This window comes from Manis javanica, chromosome 10 (genome assembly GCF_040802235.1).
Source record: "Manis javanica isolate MJ-LG chromosome 10, MJ_LKY, whole genome shotgun sequence".
NCBI lineage: Eukaryota > Metazoa > Chordata > Mammalia > Pholidota > Manidae > Manis > Manis javanica.
The window spans coordinates 28,641,129-28,656,055 of NC_133165.1; the positions used below are offsets into that span (position 1 = coordinate 28,641,129).

The window sequence follows — 14,927 nt, forward strand, 5'->3', positions numbered from 1 at the left end:
ACCTGTGGGTGGCCAAGCAGTGGACAAGCCTGGAATGCCCACTATATGCCAGACCATTCTGGCCCCTCAGGGGACACAGAGGGTTTGAACATCCCCCGGCCCAACCCTGCTACAAGCAGCTCACAATCTGGCTGCAGAAAGGTGAGCAAAGATTCAGGACCTGCCATACTCTTCCCTGCTTGAGTACTGGGACTTGGGACAGACCTGGAGGGATGGGCTATGTCTCAGGAATCTGAAGGTGCAATTCTGCACCGCAGCGTAAGTGGGGTTTCTGGATAAATCTCACATCCTATGTCTCCCTATCTGCCTGTCAGCTCAGGTTTTCAATTGAGGAGGAAAGCGACACACCCAGACCTGCAGGTGCTGAAAGGACAGCTCCCCAGGGCAGCAAGTGCCCCCACCCTATGCTGTATCAGCCCATACTGAATAGTAACATTCCCTGTATGCCAATTCACATGCACTTCTTCACATCATGCTCCAAAAAGTCCTATGAGAAAAGCACCATCATCCCCGCTGTGCCCCACCTGCCCCTCACACCCTCACCTGGCTTCATTACCACCTGGAGCTGTATCATACAGGTATTTGCTTTTCTCACTAGACTGGGAGCTCCATGAGGGCAGGGCATTTGTCTTGCTCAGCCCTGTACCCCAGCACCTAGAACGGTGCATCACAGGCACTCAGCAATCACTGGTTCAACCAATGAGCAAATGGAATAAAGACTGATACCTCGTGCACCCAAGTGTCATGGTGAGGGTGACCAATATTTTCTTGGTTATGCTCATTCTGATCAAACAATACACTTGGCACAGCCCCAACCTCTCTCCTCCTCCTCCTCCTGACCTCTAATGCTCCTGCCATGTGGCTGGAGATCTGCTCACATGGCAGAGTTGCAGGGAGGTCGAGAGCTCAGCCTTTACCCCTCATGCTTTTGATGATTCCTTCAGGACATTTTGGGAGGAGAGGAAACTTCACTGTCTAGCAGGGTCTGGAACAGATGAGAATCTATGCATGCAGTACCTAGAGGAGAGCCTGGAATGTACAAGACACTTGGTAAATGATAAATGTCATTATTATGGTGACAATTAATAAGAATACTGGTGGGGCAAAAAAGAGGGAGTCTGGATGTTGGGAATTAGTCTACCCAAAAGTCAATCACACTTCTTATGTATCTGGTCATGGTATCGATTTGCTCCTGCCCACCAGGAGGCCTAGGTTGACGCATCTGAGGCTCCTTCTGTGCTCAGTAGGAAGAATGATGTGAATCACACACTCAATTTAGTGATGTCTGCCCTGGGCACAAGAGGAGGATGCAGCAAATTCGTTGCATATCTGATAATCCTATTAGAGTGATGTTCAGGCAGAACCACCTTTAAACTAGAGGGGCTCTGTCCCTAAGCCTGTCCTTGTGCCTGTGTCCTGATCAGTGCCTCTCAAGCTTTCATATGCACACCAATCACCAATGATTAACCAAATGAGGATGCAGATTCCACAGGTCCTCAGGCAAACTAGGTAGGGATTAAAAATTGCTACGTATTAGATGAGAGGATGTATGGAAAGCGGATGGCACACAACTGGCACAGGGTTAGGATTCACCTTCCCCTACTCTGTGAAGCCCAGGGCCTTCCTGTCTCACAGTAGCTGAGCAAGACAGAGCACCAGTGAGACACCCCCCAACACCTTCTCTATCCACACAAACCTGCCAACATCAGAGAAAGGCTTGCCAAGACAGAAGGATCTCTCTGACAACCCTATGGATCTTGAGAAACTTGTTTTTTACATACTGTCTCAAATCCTCTCTGAAAAGAGATGTATTGTAAGTACAAGTAACTATGACATAAATAACCACCATTCTACGGCACCAACTATATGCCAGGAACTGTGCTACATGCTCCACGTACCTATCCTCATCACCTTGAGAGCACACTTTGCTTATGAAACCCGTGACCTCCAGAAAGTCAGAGTCCTGGCTGGAAGAGGACCAGTTCTAAGTGGCTTTGAAGGGATGTCAGGTAGCAGAACAGGGGGCTAACCTGCAGAAGGCCTACCCGGGCCTCTGCTTGCTTTACCAGCTCCATGTATTAGCCTCAATGATAAGGAGGAAAGAAAGGCACAGTGAATAAGTTACTTGCTCAAGAGAACCCAGCAAAGGGGGGCAGAATCAAAACACAAACTCCGAGCTCCCTCTACTTTCCAGTGATGCCACCATAGGAACAGTTAGGCCCAACCTTCTTTCAGTCTTAGGAGCAACTCCAAGACCTGTGGCAAGAACTGCACTGAAGGGGCCATTCCTAGTGGGGGTCCCTTGACCTGGTTGTTGTAAAATAGACAGCCAGTGAGTGTCACATGGAACCAATAAGCCATGGAACTTGCCCAGAATTGACAACAGGTAAGGGATGTGTCTGCATAGAGAATTCTCCCAAATACTGAAACCTGGCTGCAGAGATGTCCCTGGCAGCATTATTTACAGAAATTGATCTGGGAAACAACCTAAAAAGTGGGAAATAATAAAATAAAGCAGGGTAGAATCATGAGTTGGGATACTAGGCCCCACGTTAAACTGGGGTTGCAAATAATTCTTAAAAACAAGGGAGACACCATGACTATAGACTATCTACGGTTAAAAGAACATATGGGATGTGAACAGATCCCAGAAATGGGCTGCTTTAATTTGTCTGATTGTTCAAGTACAGTTGGACAATATCCATCATATCATAGATAAATTTTCGCAAATGCCTAGGGTACCTAAATGGTTTTCTTGGCTTCACTGGAGATGGATGGTAATTATAGATTTGCTTTGTTTATGTCACCGTATTCCTATTATGTTAATATGTGTGTGCAAATTAGTTAGTAGTTTAAAACCTATACATACTTAAGGTACTCTACAAGAAGATATGTCAAGAAATAATCAATCCTCCCATGTTTCCTTCCATATGCTACCTCTATAGCTTTTCTTCTTCCTTCCTAATTACAACCCTTAAATAGAATTCGTGCCTCATATCGAATTTACCGAGTATCATAATTCCTCCAGGTGGTAAAGATACCTCGAGACAAGTGCTGGGCATAGAAGCCACAGGGCATAAATCTGCAAAGAAGTAAAAGGTAACCTTTTCAAACAATATGGCTTCTCTTTCACTTACCAACTTTACATTTCCCTGTATGGCCCCGGAAGATGGCTGGTTAGCCAGAGACGGGTAAGATTCCTCAAGGGAGGACAACCTAAGACAGGCACAGTCGCATGGGGGCCATCAGGTGAGAATTTGGGGATCAACAGAGGTGAGGCTCAGAACCTCACCCCCCCTGCTTTGAGAGAAATCTTCTGCATCCGTGGATGTTTTGCTGCCCTTGTCTAGCCTGGATTAATACTTAGTCCATAGGCACACACCTGATCATCTGATCATCTACATTTGCCCTCTTACAGCACTAAACTATGTTTTCTACCTTTATCTTGCATCTACCTACCACTTCAGCATTTTATTAAAAATAAAAATAATAATAATAATAGAGGGAGAAATGTGGGATCAACATATAAATCAAGTACAAAAATCAAATGAATATTCATATTTGACCTGATTGTTTATGGGTCATAATGCGTGATCAAAACTGAAAGTTTCTGTGATGAATGCCCTTGTACTGTTCACCATGTAAGAATTTATTCACTATGTAAGAATTCGTTCACCATGTAAGAACTTGTTCGTTATGCTTCAGAAGATTGGAGACTGACGAGAATTAGGCTTGAGATGGATTAATGATTGTACATTGAGCATTGACCCCCCTATACTGAATTTTATTGTTGTCAACAACCATTTGATCAATAAATATGAGAGATGCCCTCTCAAAAAAAAAAAAAATCAAAACTTAACCAAAGCCAACACTCAATCAATGACAGATAAATTCCAAATGGCATGAATGGACAATGCCACTTTTATATTAAAGCCTGTCAATAACATCCAAAAAAAAAAAAAAACAAGGGAGACAGGATCATGGCAGGTCAAATGTTAAAAATTAGGATACAGTGCTAGCTATAGTGTATCTATAGAAAAAAGACTGGAAGGAAACAAACCAGCATGTTTAAAAATAATGACCTCAAGATGGTGGGATTAAGGGTACATGTGCTTTCCTTTTCACACCCACTTCCCACGATTTAAAAAATGTTCTCCAAGCAGCACGGATTTGCATTTATAACCATAAAGTTTTACATTTATAACGACGGTGTTGCATTTATAACCATAAAGTTGCATTATCATGACCCCCATTTAAAGTCACCTTATAGCAAGAGAAGGGAGCAGTATCTCCAGAGGCTAATTTGCTTGTCCAAAGCCACAGAGCCAGTATTCATTCACCAGATTTTGATTGGTTCCTACTCAGATGCCAGGTGCTGCTCTGGGCCTAGGGAAGGCAGCAATGGACACAAACAGCTGGACTACACTTCCCAGCCTCCCCTGCCGTGTCATGTGGCTTGTGAGTAAGCATCACCCAGGATGCTGTCTTCCCCTGCACACAGAATCCTGCTTGTTTTTCTTCCCAAGTCAAGAATTAAAACATGCCAGGACTCACAAGCACCCTGTATACCTTCCTGCCCTCCCTCAGAGGTAACTGTTAATGTCATTTTGCAATCATCACTTTCTGGCTTTTTATACATATTCCTAAACCACAGAGTTGTTTGCCTGTTTTAGAGTGCTTTACATGATAGGATCCATACCTCCTTTTGTGTCTGCTATCACGCAACACATCTATGAGATTTATCTTTATTGTTGCGTGGAACTGGGGTTCATTTTCACTGTAGGAGACTAGTCCATGATATGAACACACACCATTCTACCAATGGACGTTTGGGTTATCTCCAGGTCTTGCTTACCACCAGTAATGCTACTGAGAAGATTCCTGGCCATCTCCCCAGCACATATGTGCACCAGTTTCTCCTGGGCAGACATCCAAAGCGAGTGAACCATTTCTTGCACGCTGTTCTCTTTTGCACAATGACTTTTTAAATTTCCTATCGGGTTATTTGTCTTTTCCTTATTGCACTTCTTTGTATGTTCTGGATGTTAATCACTTGTTGGTTAAATGTGTTTCAAATACGTCCATGTGTTTGTGGCTTGTCTTCACGGCATTTTTTTGGTAAATAGAAGTCTGTAATTTTTCATAGAGTCTAGTCTATCCATCTTTTCTTTTAAGATTTGTACTTTTTGTGCCTTCAGAAATCTTCAGCTACCCGGAAACCCCAAAGATATTCTTTTATTTTCTAAAAGTTTTCAAGTTTTTTGAAAATTTCACTTACAAATTTTTAATCCATCCAGAAATGCTTTTTCTGGATGGCGCAGGCTAGGGCTCCAGTTTCATTGTTTCCATCTGGATCACCTATTGTTTCTGCACCATTTTTTCAATAGATTGGCTGATAAGCAACACCACCTTTGTCAAAAATCAGATAAATCTATATGCATGAATCTGTTTCTGGCCTCTCTATTCTGTTCCATTGGTCAATTTGCCTAGTCCTGCACCCAGCACTAACCTGTCTTTAATGCCTATAACTTTATAACAAGTATCTTTCTTGATATAGGTTAGAAACTTAAAGATGAGCTGGCCCAAACATCCTTTGAGATACAGAAACTCAGAGAGCGAAAGCATCTTTTGCACACAGCATTTAACTAGGAACACTATTAAGTACCATTTGTGTCCCTCTCTTTCAAAAAAAACAATTTTATGTAGAAATCTAATCCCCAGGGTGAAGGTATTTGGAGGTAGGGCTATTGGGACATAAGGAAGTCATGAGGATAGAGCCCCTCATGAATCAAGTTAGTACCCTTATTAAGAAAAGGCCAGAAAACTAGCTACCTCTCTTTCTGCGACATGAGGATACAATAAGAAGTGTGCAGTTGATAACCTGAAATATGGCCATCACCAGACCCCAACCACACTGGCACCCTCATCTCAGACCCTAAGCCTCCAGAAATAGTTATCTGTCTTTTATAAGCCACCCAAACTGTGGTACTTTGTTCTAGCAGCCCTAAAAAATGAAGTCAAACATCAGTCTCTCAACCTGGAGGACATTCCTGTGCTGTTCAAAATGGCAGCCAGTGGTCCCATGTGGCTACTGAGCACTGGAAATACAGCTAGTCTAAACTGAGATGGGCTGCTTAAGTATAAAGTAACACTGGATTTCAAAGACTAGCATAAGAAGAAAGAATGTAAAATAGTTCATGAATAATTCTGTTTATATCAACTACATCTTGAAATGATAACACTGGAAATAAAGGGTTAACTAGACTCTTAAAATTAGTTTCACCTAAAGGATTAAAGATGGCAGTGTGAGAGGTGGGACAGAGGCTTCCTCCTAAAACTTCATATAATACAAAAATATAATTAATACAACTAATCCTGAAAGAGCAACAGGAAAGGGGACTGCGCCAGACGGCACACACCTGGAGGAAAGAGCAGAAGTCATGGAACAGGGTAATGTACCAAAGCTGTGGCCCGGCAGGACCCAAGCCTTTCCCCCATCCCAGCTCACCAACAGGAGGAAGAGAAACGGAGCAGGGAGGGAGTGGAGGCCTGGGACTGCTGAATACCTAACTCTGGAGATCTGCTCTGGGAGCACAAACCTACATTTCATGGTGCTTTCATGATACTCTCATGATCAGGGGATTGGAAAGCTAAGACAGGCAGAGTTCCTGGAGAGACTGAGATTCCAGCCACTTGTGGAAAGCAGGGATCCATATCCGGCTGCTCTGGGACAAAAGCTTATATCTGTGTGATCAGCCCACTGGTTCAGGCAGTGGAGACAGGCATAGCAGCCGGGAAGGAGGAAACAGCTCTTTCCTCCCCCCAGGCACCAATCCCACTCCCCTGCAACCCCCGACATTGTTTCAGGGGCTGAGCAGCTCCAGAGAGTAGGTTTCTGGACACTAGAGGGCGCCATATACAAATATGAAACACCAAGGGAACCTGGTTCAGAGTAAAATTAATATAAACCCTGAGAAAGAAGCCATGGACCTCATGAGTCTTCCTGAAACAGAGTTCAAAATAAAAAGCATTAACATGCTCATGGAGGTACAGAAAGATATTCAATAACTCAGGAATGAATTCTGTTGGAGATCCAATTGTTGAAGAGCACAATGGAGGGTATTAAAAGCAGATTGGATACGGTGGAGGAGACGATAAATAAGAAACTAGAGAAGAGGAATACAAGGAAGCTGAGGCACACAGAGAATAAAGGATCTCTAAATATGAAAGAATATCGAGAGAACTGTATGACCAATCCAAATGGAACAATATTCACGTTATAGGGGTACCTGAAGAGGAAGAGAGAAGGAAAGGGTTAGAAAGTGTCTTTGAGGAGGTAATTGCTGAAAAGTTCCCCAATCTGGACAAGAACATAGTCTCTCAGGCCATGGAGATCCACATACCTCCCAACACAAGGGACCCAAAGAAGACAACATCAAGACATATAGTAATTAAAATGGCAAAGATCAAGGATAAGGACAGACTGTTAAAAGCAGCCAGACAGAGAAATAAGATCACATACAAAGGAAAGCCCATAAAGCTAACATCAGACTTCTCAGCAGAAACCTTACAGGCCAAAAGAGAGTGGGGTGATGTATTTAAAGCAATGAAGCAGTAGGGCCTGGAACCAAGATTACTTTATCTAGAAAGATTATCATTTACATTTGAAGGAAGGATTAAACAAATTCCAGATAAGCAACAGCTGAGAGAATTTACCTCCCACAAACCATCTCTACAGTGTATTTTTGAGGGACTGCTATAGATGGAAGTGTTCCTAAGGTTTAATAGCTGTCACCAGAGGTAATAAAACTACAGTAAAGAAAGTAGAACAGCTAATTACTAAGCAAATGCACAATTAATTTAACTATTCCCAAGGTCAATCAGGGATAGAAAAAGAGCACAGAATATGATACCTAATATATAAAGAATGGAGGAGGAAGAAAAAGGAGGAGTAAAAGAAAAGAACACTTAGATTGTGTTTGTAACAGCATATTAAGTGAGTTAAGTTAGACTCTTAGACTCTAAGGAAGTTACCTTGAACCTTGGGTAACCACGAATCTAAAGTCTGCAATGCAAATAAGTACATACCTATCGATTATCACCCTAAATGTAAATGGACTGAATGCACCAATCAAAAGAGATAGAGTCCATGAATGGATAAAAAACAAGACCCATCTATATGCTGCCTGCAAGAGATTCACTTTAAACACAAAGGCATACACAGACTAAAAGTGGAGGGATGGAAAGAGATATTTCATGCAACTAATAGAGAGAAAAAAGCAGGAGTTGCAGTACTTGTATCAGACAAAATAGACATCAAAACAAAGAAAGTCACAAGAGACAAAGAAACTAACAAACTGGATAACTTGAAGAAATGGACAACTTTCTAGAAAAATACAATCTTCCAAGGCTGACCAAGGAAGAAACAGAAAATCTGAACAGACCAATTACCAGCAACGGTCAAATGGATAATCAAAAAACTACGTAAGAACAAAACCCCTGGACCAGATGGCTTCACTGCTGAATTTTATCAAACATTTAGTGAAGACCTAATACCCATCCTCCTTAAAGTTTTTCAAACAGTAGAAGAAGAGGGAATACTTCCAAACTCATTCTATGAGGCCAGCATCACTCTAATACCAAAACCAGACAAAGACACCACAAACAAAGAAAATTACAGACCAATATCCCTGATGAACATAGATGCAAAAATACTCAACAAAATATTAGCAAACCAAATTCAAAAATACATTAAAAAGATCATCCATCATGATCAAGTAGGATTTATTCCAGGGATGCAAGGAGTGTACATTAGAAAATCCATCAACATCATCCACCACACCAACAAAAAGAAGGACAAAAACCACATGATCATCTCCATAGATACAGAAAAAGCATTTGACAAAATTCAACATCCATTCATGATAAAAACTCTCAACAAAATGGGTATAGAGGGCAAGTACCTCAACATAATAAAGGCCATACATGACAAACCCACAGCCAACATCATACTTAACGGTGAGAAGCTGAACGCTTTTCCTTTAAGATTGGGAACAAGACAAGGATGCTCACTTTCCCCACTTCTATTCAGCATAGTACTGGAGGTCCTAGCCACGGCAATCAGACAACAGAAAGAAATAAAAGGCATCCACATTGGCAAGGAAGAAGTTAAACTCTCTGTTTGCAGATGACATGATATTGTACATAAAAAACCCTAAAGAATCCACAACAAAACTACTAGATCTAATATCTGAATTCAGCAAAGTTGCAGGATACAAAATTAATACACAGAAATACACAGAAATTAATACACAAAATTAATACACAGAAACTAACTGGGTACCAAACCTCAGTTAGTGATAGACACTAACAGTGAACTAGCAGAGAGAGAAATCAGGTAAACATTTCCATTCACAGTTGCATCAAAAAGAATAAAATACCTAGGAATAAACCTAACCAAGTAAGTGAAAGACCTATACTCTGAAAACTACAAGACGCTCATGAGAGATATTAAAGAAGATACCAAAAAATGGAAACTCATCCTATGCTCATGGATAGGAAGAATTAATATTGTCAAAATGGCCATCCTGCCTAAAGTAATCTATAGATTCAATGCAATTCCTATCAAAACACCAACAGCATTCTTCAACGAACCAAAGAAAATCATTCTAAAATTCATAAGGAACCACAAAAGACCTTGAATAGCCAAAGCAATTCTGAGAAGGAAGAATAAAGCTGGGGGAATTACGTTCCCCAACTCAAGCTCTACTACAAAGCCATAGTAATCAAGACAATTTGGTACTGGCACAAGAACAGACCCATAGACCAATGGAACAGACTAGAGAGCCCTGATATAAACCCAACCATATATGGTCAATTAATACACAATAAAGGAGCCATGGATATACAATGGGGAAATGACAGCCTCTTCAACAGCTGATGTTGGCAAAACTGGACAGCTACATGCAAGAGAATGAAACTGGATTATTGTTTAACCCCATACACAAAAGTAAAGTCAAAATGGATTAAAGACTTGAATGTAAGTCATGAAACCATAAAACTCTTAAAAGACAAGACAACATAGGCAAACATCTCCTGAATATAAGCATGAGCAACTTCTTCCTGAACACATCTCCACAAGAAAGGGAAATAAAAGCAAAAATGAAATCATGGGACTACATCAAACAAAAAAGTTTCTGTACAGCAAAGGACACCATCAACAGAACAAAAAGGCATCCTACAGTATGGGAGAATATATTTGTAAATGACATATCCAACAAGGGGTTAACATCCAAAATATATAAAGAACTTACACACCTCAACACCCAAAAAGCAAATAGCCTGATTAACAAATGGGCAGAGGATATGAAGAGACAGTTCTCCAAAGAAGAAATTCAGATGGCCAACACACACGTGAAAAGATGCTCCACATCACTAATCATCAGGGAAATGCTAATTAAAACCACAATGAGATATCACCTCACACCAGTAAGGATGGCCAACATCAAAAGACTAAGAAAAACAAATGTTGGCAAGGATGCGGAGAAAAGGGAACCCTCCTACACTGCTGGTGGGAATGTAAACTAGTTCAACCATTGTGGCAAGCAATATGGGGTTCCTCAAAAAACTAAAAATAGAAATACCATTTGACCTGGGAATCCCACTCCTTGGAATTTACTCAAAGAATACAACTTCTCAGATTCAAAAAGACATATGCACCCCTATGTTTATCACAGCACTTTTTACAATAGCCAAAATATGGAAGCAACCTAAGTGTCCATCAGTAGATGAATGGATAAAGAAGATGTGGTACATATACAGGATGCAATACTATTCAGCCATAAGAAAGAAACAAATCCTACCATTTGCAACAATGTGGATGGAGCTGGAGGACCTTATGCTCAGTGAAATAACCCAGGCAGAGAAAGACAAATGCCAAATGATTTCCCTCATTTGTGGAGTATAACAATGAAGCAAAACTGAAGGAACAAAATGGCACCAGACTCACAGACTCCAAGCATGAACTAGTGGTTACCAAAGGGGAGGGGTGTGGGACGGTGGGTGGGAGAGGGGGATTGAGAGGTATTATGTTTAGTACACATGGTGTGGGGGATCACAGGGAGAACAGTGTAGCACAGAGAAGGCACATAGTTGATCTGTGGCATCTTACTATACTGATGGACAGTGATTGCATTGGGGTAAGGGTGGGGACTTGATAGTACGAGTAAATCTAGTAACCACATTGTTTTTTCATGTGAAAAAAAGCCTAAAAAAATAATAGTAATAATAAAATAAATAAAAATAAAAAAAAGAAAGCATCTTGTTCTGCCCCCAAAAAATTAATTTCACCTGTTTCTTTTTATCTTTTTATGACAGAGATGGAAAATGGTAAATCAACCATAAGTTTAACGGAATGGTTAATAGGAAATGTAAAACTAGTCTGTGGCTTGTGTAATTTTCTATTGGATAGCACTGGATTATAGTATTAAATTCATTCGCTCAACAAACCTTTATTAAAGACCTAATTTGTGGAGTACAGGATAGTAAGGGCCAGACGAAGAAGAAAGGGATCAGAAACAGTTCTAATGGATGCATTCCATCTCCTCACTGGATTAATCACCCCTAGAAACTGCAGCAACCCAAGGTTAAAGGAAGCAGCTCATGGCCCCCCAACCCCACCCAGCTGCAGAGCGTTATTCCAGTTACAGAGTGGGTAGCACCAATGTTCAAACCTAGAGCATCTAGATGAGCCTCTTATCTTTACAAATCAACCAACTGAGATCCAGAGAGGTTGAGACAGCCAGCCAAGACCACACAACAGGTGTAGGACAGGTAAAGGCTGATGGCAAAGGCTTCAGAGCTCTTTCCTGGTGTGTCCACATCTGCAGCCGGCAACCTGAGGCCCTGGGCTTCTCCCTTCCCTGTGGATAAACACTCCACCAGCTTGCACCTCATAACAGCACACAGGACCCTTGAGAACAAGTCTTTGAAAGTTCAAGGGACACACCAGAGATTTGTGCAGCCAGACCCTCCCACCTTCCAGCCCAGAGAAAACTCACAGGCACGCCTACCCAAGTCCTTCCTCCCTCATACCCTTTCCTGATGGGACTCCCCAACTTTGTGAAGGAGACAGGCACAATGCACTCCTAGGAAGTGGAGAGTGAGATGGTGGAGGAAGGCCCCAGTCCCGCCCCCATCCACGCTAGCCCAGAGCCTCTGTGGTCAAGCTGTGTAAGTATGACCCAGGACTTGCAGAGACTTCATGAGACCAGGGATCCCAACAATCCCCAGAAAACAATGAACCACATGGACGTGGACATCAAAAATGATGCCAACTGGTCTCACATTAACCTCCTGCCACTCCACCCATGGAGGTGGGAGACCTGAGCGGGGTGGGGAAGAGGTGAGCAGGGCAAGCTGGGGGTCCCCCACTGAACCAGGCACAGGGGCTGGAGCCAGGAGCCAAGGAACCAAACTACCAGAATGGCCTGTCCCTGCCACCCCTGGGGGCTGAGGGTGACTCCAGGAAAGGGCATTCAGGCCAGCTTCCAGGCAAGCCAAACCCCCCAAATCTTACAGAAACTTAGTAATTGTGACCCTCCTCCTGCTTGACTGGTGATCAAAGCGACAGGAGGTGGCTTCCACTCAACAATAGGGGAAGTAGAACGTAAGGCTTAGGAAAGACCATTGACCACTTGCTGGTCTACCTGGGTACCAAACCTCAGTTTCGCCACCTGAAACAAGCACTTACCCATTGCTCCTGCTTTCAGTGAGGGTGTCGGGGATGGGGGGCTAAGAGGGGAGGGGTGTTGCTGAAAGGACAGGGAGCGGGGCAGGGGGGCGCCAAAGCCTTTTATCAGAGAACGAGCGATTATTTTGCTCCGGGCGCTGTGCAAAATGCCTCCCAGAGGTCATCTCATTTAATCCTCGCGGGGACCCCAGTGGTGGAGATGTTAACTATCCCGTCTTGCAAACCTGGATATTGAGGTTCAGAGAAGTGCAGCGACTCGCCTCAGGGCGCCCGGCTAAGAGGAGGCGCCGGGAACCCTCGCTACTCCCGGGTCCAAGCCGGGCGCTCACAAAGACCAACGCGTCTCGGCTCTGGTTTCTTCCGGCGTGGGCTGGGGCGCATTTATCAGCTCGGATATTGTAGGCGAGGGGGCGCGAGCCGGGCCGCGCAGAGGGCCGGGGGAGAGCCGCGGCCCCCTCCCCGCCGCCGCCGCCGCCGCCCCCCTCCACTCCGCTCCCCTCCCCGTCCGAGAGCGACCTCTCCCGCCCCGGCGCCCCCGCGCTCACCTCGCGTACTTCGTCTTCTGGAAATCCAGGAGCCGGGGAGCGAACATCGCGGCGGTCCCATTAGCCCCCGGCCCGGGCTCCGACCGCGGGCACCGGGAACGAACGCGGGAGGGCGGCGGGAGGCGCGGGAGCAGCAGGTAGGCGGGCGCGGGCGGGGGCGGCCGGGGGCCGCCGGGGGCGCGCAGCCCGGGCTGGAGCCGCAGCCCGGCCGCCGACGCCGATCCCGGGCAGATGGGGGCGGGGGCGGGGGCGGGGCGGGGGGGCTCCGGGCCAATCGCCTCGGTCCCCGCGCCCGGCCCCCTCCCCGCCCGGCGTCGCCTCCTGACCGCGCTGGGGGGAAGAGAGCCCCGGGAGGGAGGGGGCTTCCGACTGCAGCCTCGTGTTCCGCTCCGTGCGTCCCCTCCTCCCGGAGTGTTTAGAGCGTGGACACGCCTGGCAGACGGAGTCCCCTCCGGAGGGGAGCGGCCCGGGGCGGACTTGTAGCGCTCGCTCCCGCACCGCCGGCGCCTCCCTCCTTGGCGCCCCTGCGAGACGCGACGGCCGCAAGGGGTCCGCCGGGAATGGCCGCTGTCTGGGGACCCCCACCTAGAGGCTGTGACTCTGGGGACCCTCATGACGCCCAGACCGGGGACACACATGTGGTTGCCGGATTCCAGCGTACCAGGGATCTGCTCACCCCACTCTGCATCTTCTACAAAATCCAGCTTTCTCCTTTCTGAGACCTTGGCTGGGATATGGGCTATGGGAAGCCACCTGCTGGAAGAGGTGACACCCTTGGGGGCTGCTAGAGGCAAGAACCTTCAGCGAGGAAGGACAGGTGCCCAAATTGAAGGGCAGGCCCCTCCTTCCTGTACACACACCTCTGCCTCTTCCCCTCCTCTCCCTTGGTTCCCAGCCCCAGACGACCCCCTGCTACTTCTTATACCAAGGCTGAATTTGAGATCCTGCTACACATTCAGAAAAATAATCCCTCCATCCCAAGGTAGCTAGAACAAGATGAGGGAGAACGACAAAGGCACTCCATCTAATTCATTTCTATGCTCCAATGCTGGGTGCACGGTGGGCACACCTGTTATTGGTGAGGACCAGTTAGATGCATTGAGTGGGGGGGGATGGGAGTTGGGTTTTCTCCAGGTAAGCTTGAGATCAGGGAGAGCATGAGTGGAAGGCCAAAGGGTAGACAGCTGTGAATCAGAGGGTCCAACTGGGCAAGAAGCCCACTGGCTGAGGAGGGGCTGGAAGGACTAAGCAGAAGGTTCCCTTAGAACTGTGGGTTTCAAGGTGTCAGCCTGCAACTACTAGAGCTGTGACTTCCAGTACAGTAGTCACCAAACAATAGCCTCTAGTCCCCTGCCACTGTTTACTTCTGTGTTAAATAAAATGTAAGATGCAGTTCCTCAGTTGCACAAGCCAGATTTCAAGTGCTCAACAACCACGTGTGGCCAGTAGCTACCATCTGGACCTTTTCCAACGTCACAGAAAGTTCTATGGGACAACACTGCCCTAAAAAATCATGGTGTCAACTGAGCAGGCAGGGAGCAGCATTATAAAGAAATGGAACAGAAGAGACATTCTGGAGCACATTGTACAGGTGAAAAGCAAGTCATGTTCAGGAAATTTCAATTGTTTGT

At 45.1% G+C, this 14,927-nt stretch overlaps 1 protein-coding gene across 12 annotated transcripts in view; it reads right to left on the reverse strand.

The window, feature by feature from the left end:
- The window catches only part of LOC108392108 (monocyte to macrophage differentiation factor 2), a 114,534-nt gene extending 101,017 nt beyond the window's left edge, over positions 1 to 13,517 (reverse strand). For 11 of the 12 annotated variants that reach the window (XR_012122099.1, XM_037008080.2, XM_073214969.1 and 8 more), the window contains exon 1: positions 13,297 to 13,517. Coding sequence is in view for 9 of the 12 variants with exons in the window: in XM_073214969.1 (XP_073071070.1) it covers positions 13,297 to 13,343 (47 nt within the window). In the remaining 3 variants the exon portion in view is untranslated. Of the gene's footprint in view, positions 1 to 12,975; positions 13,084 to 13,296 lie in introns of those variants that run through there. The other variant, XM_073214966.1, reaches the window with a different exon arrangement.
- Between the last annotated feature and the right edge of the window lie 1,410 nt (positions 13,518 to 14,927).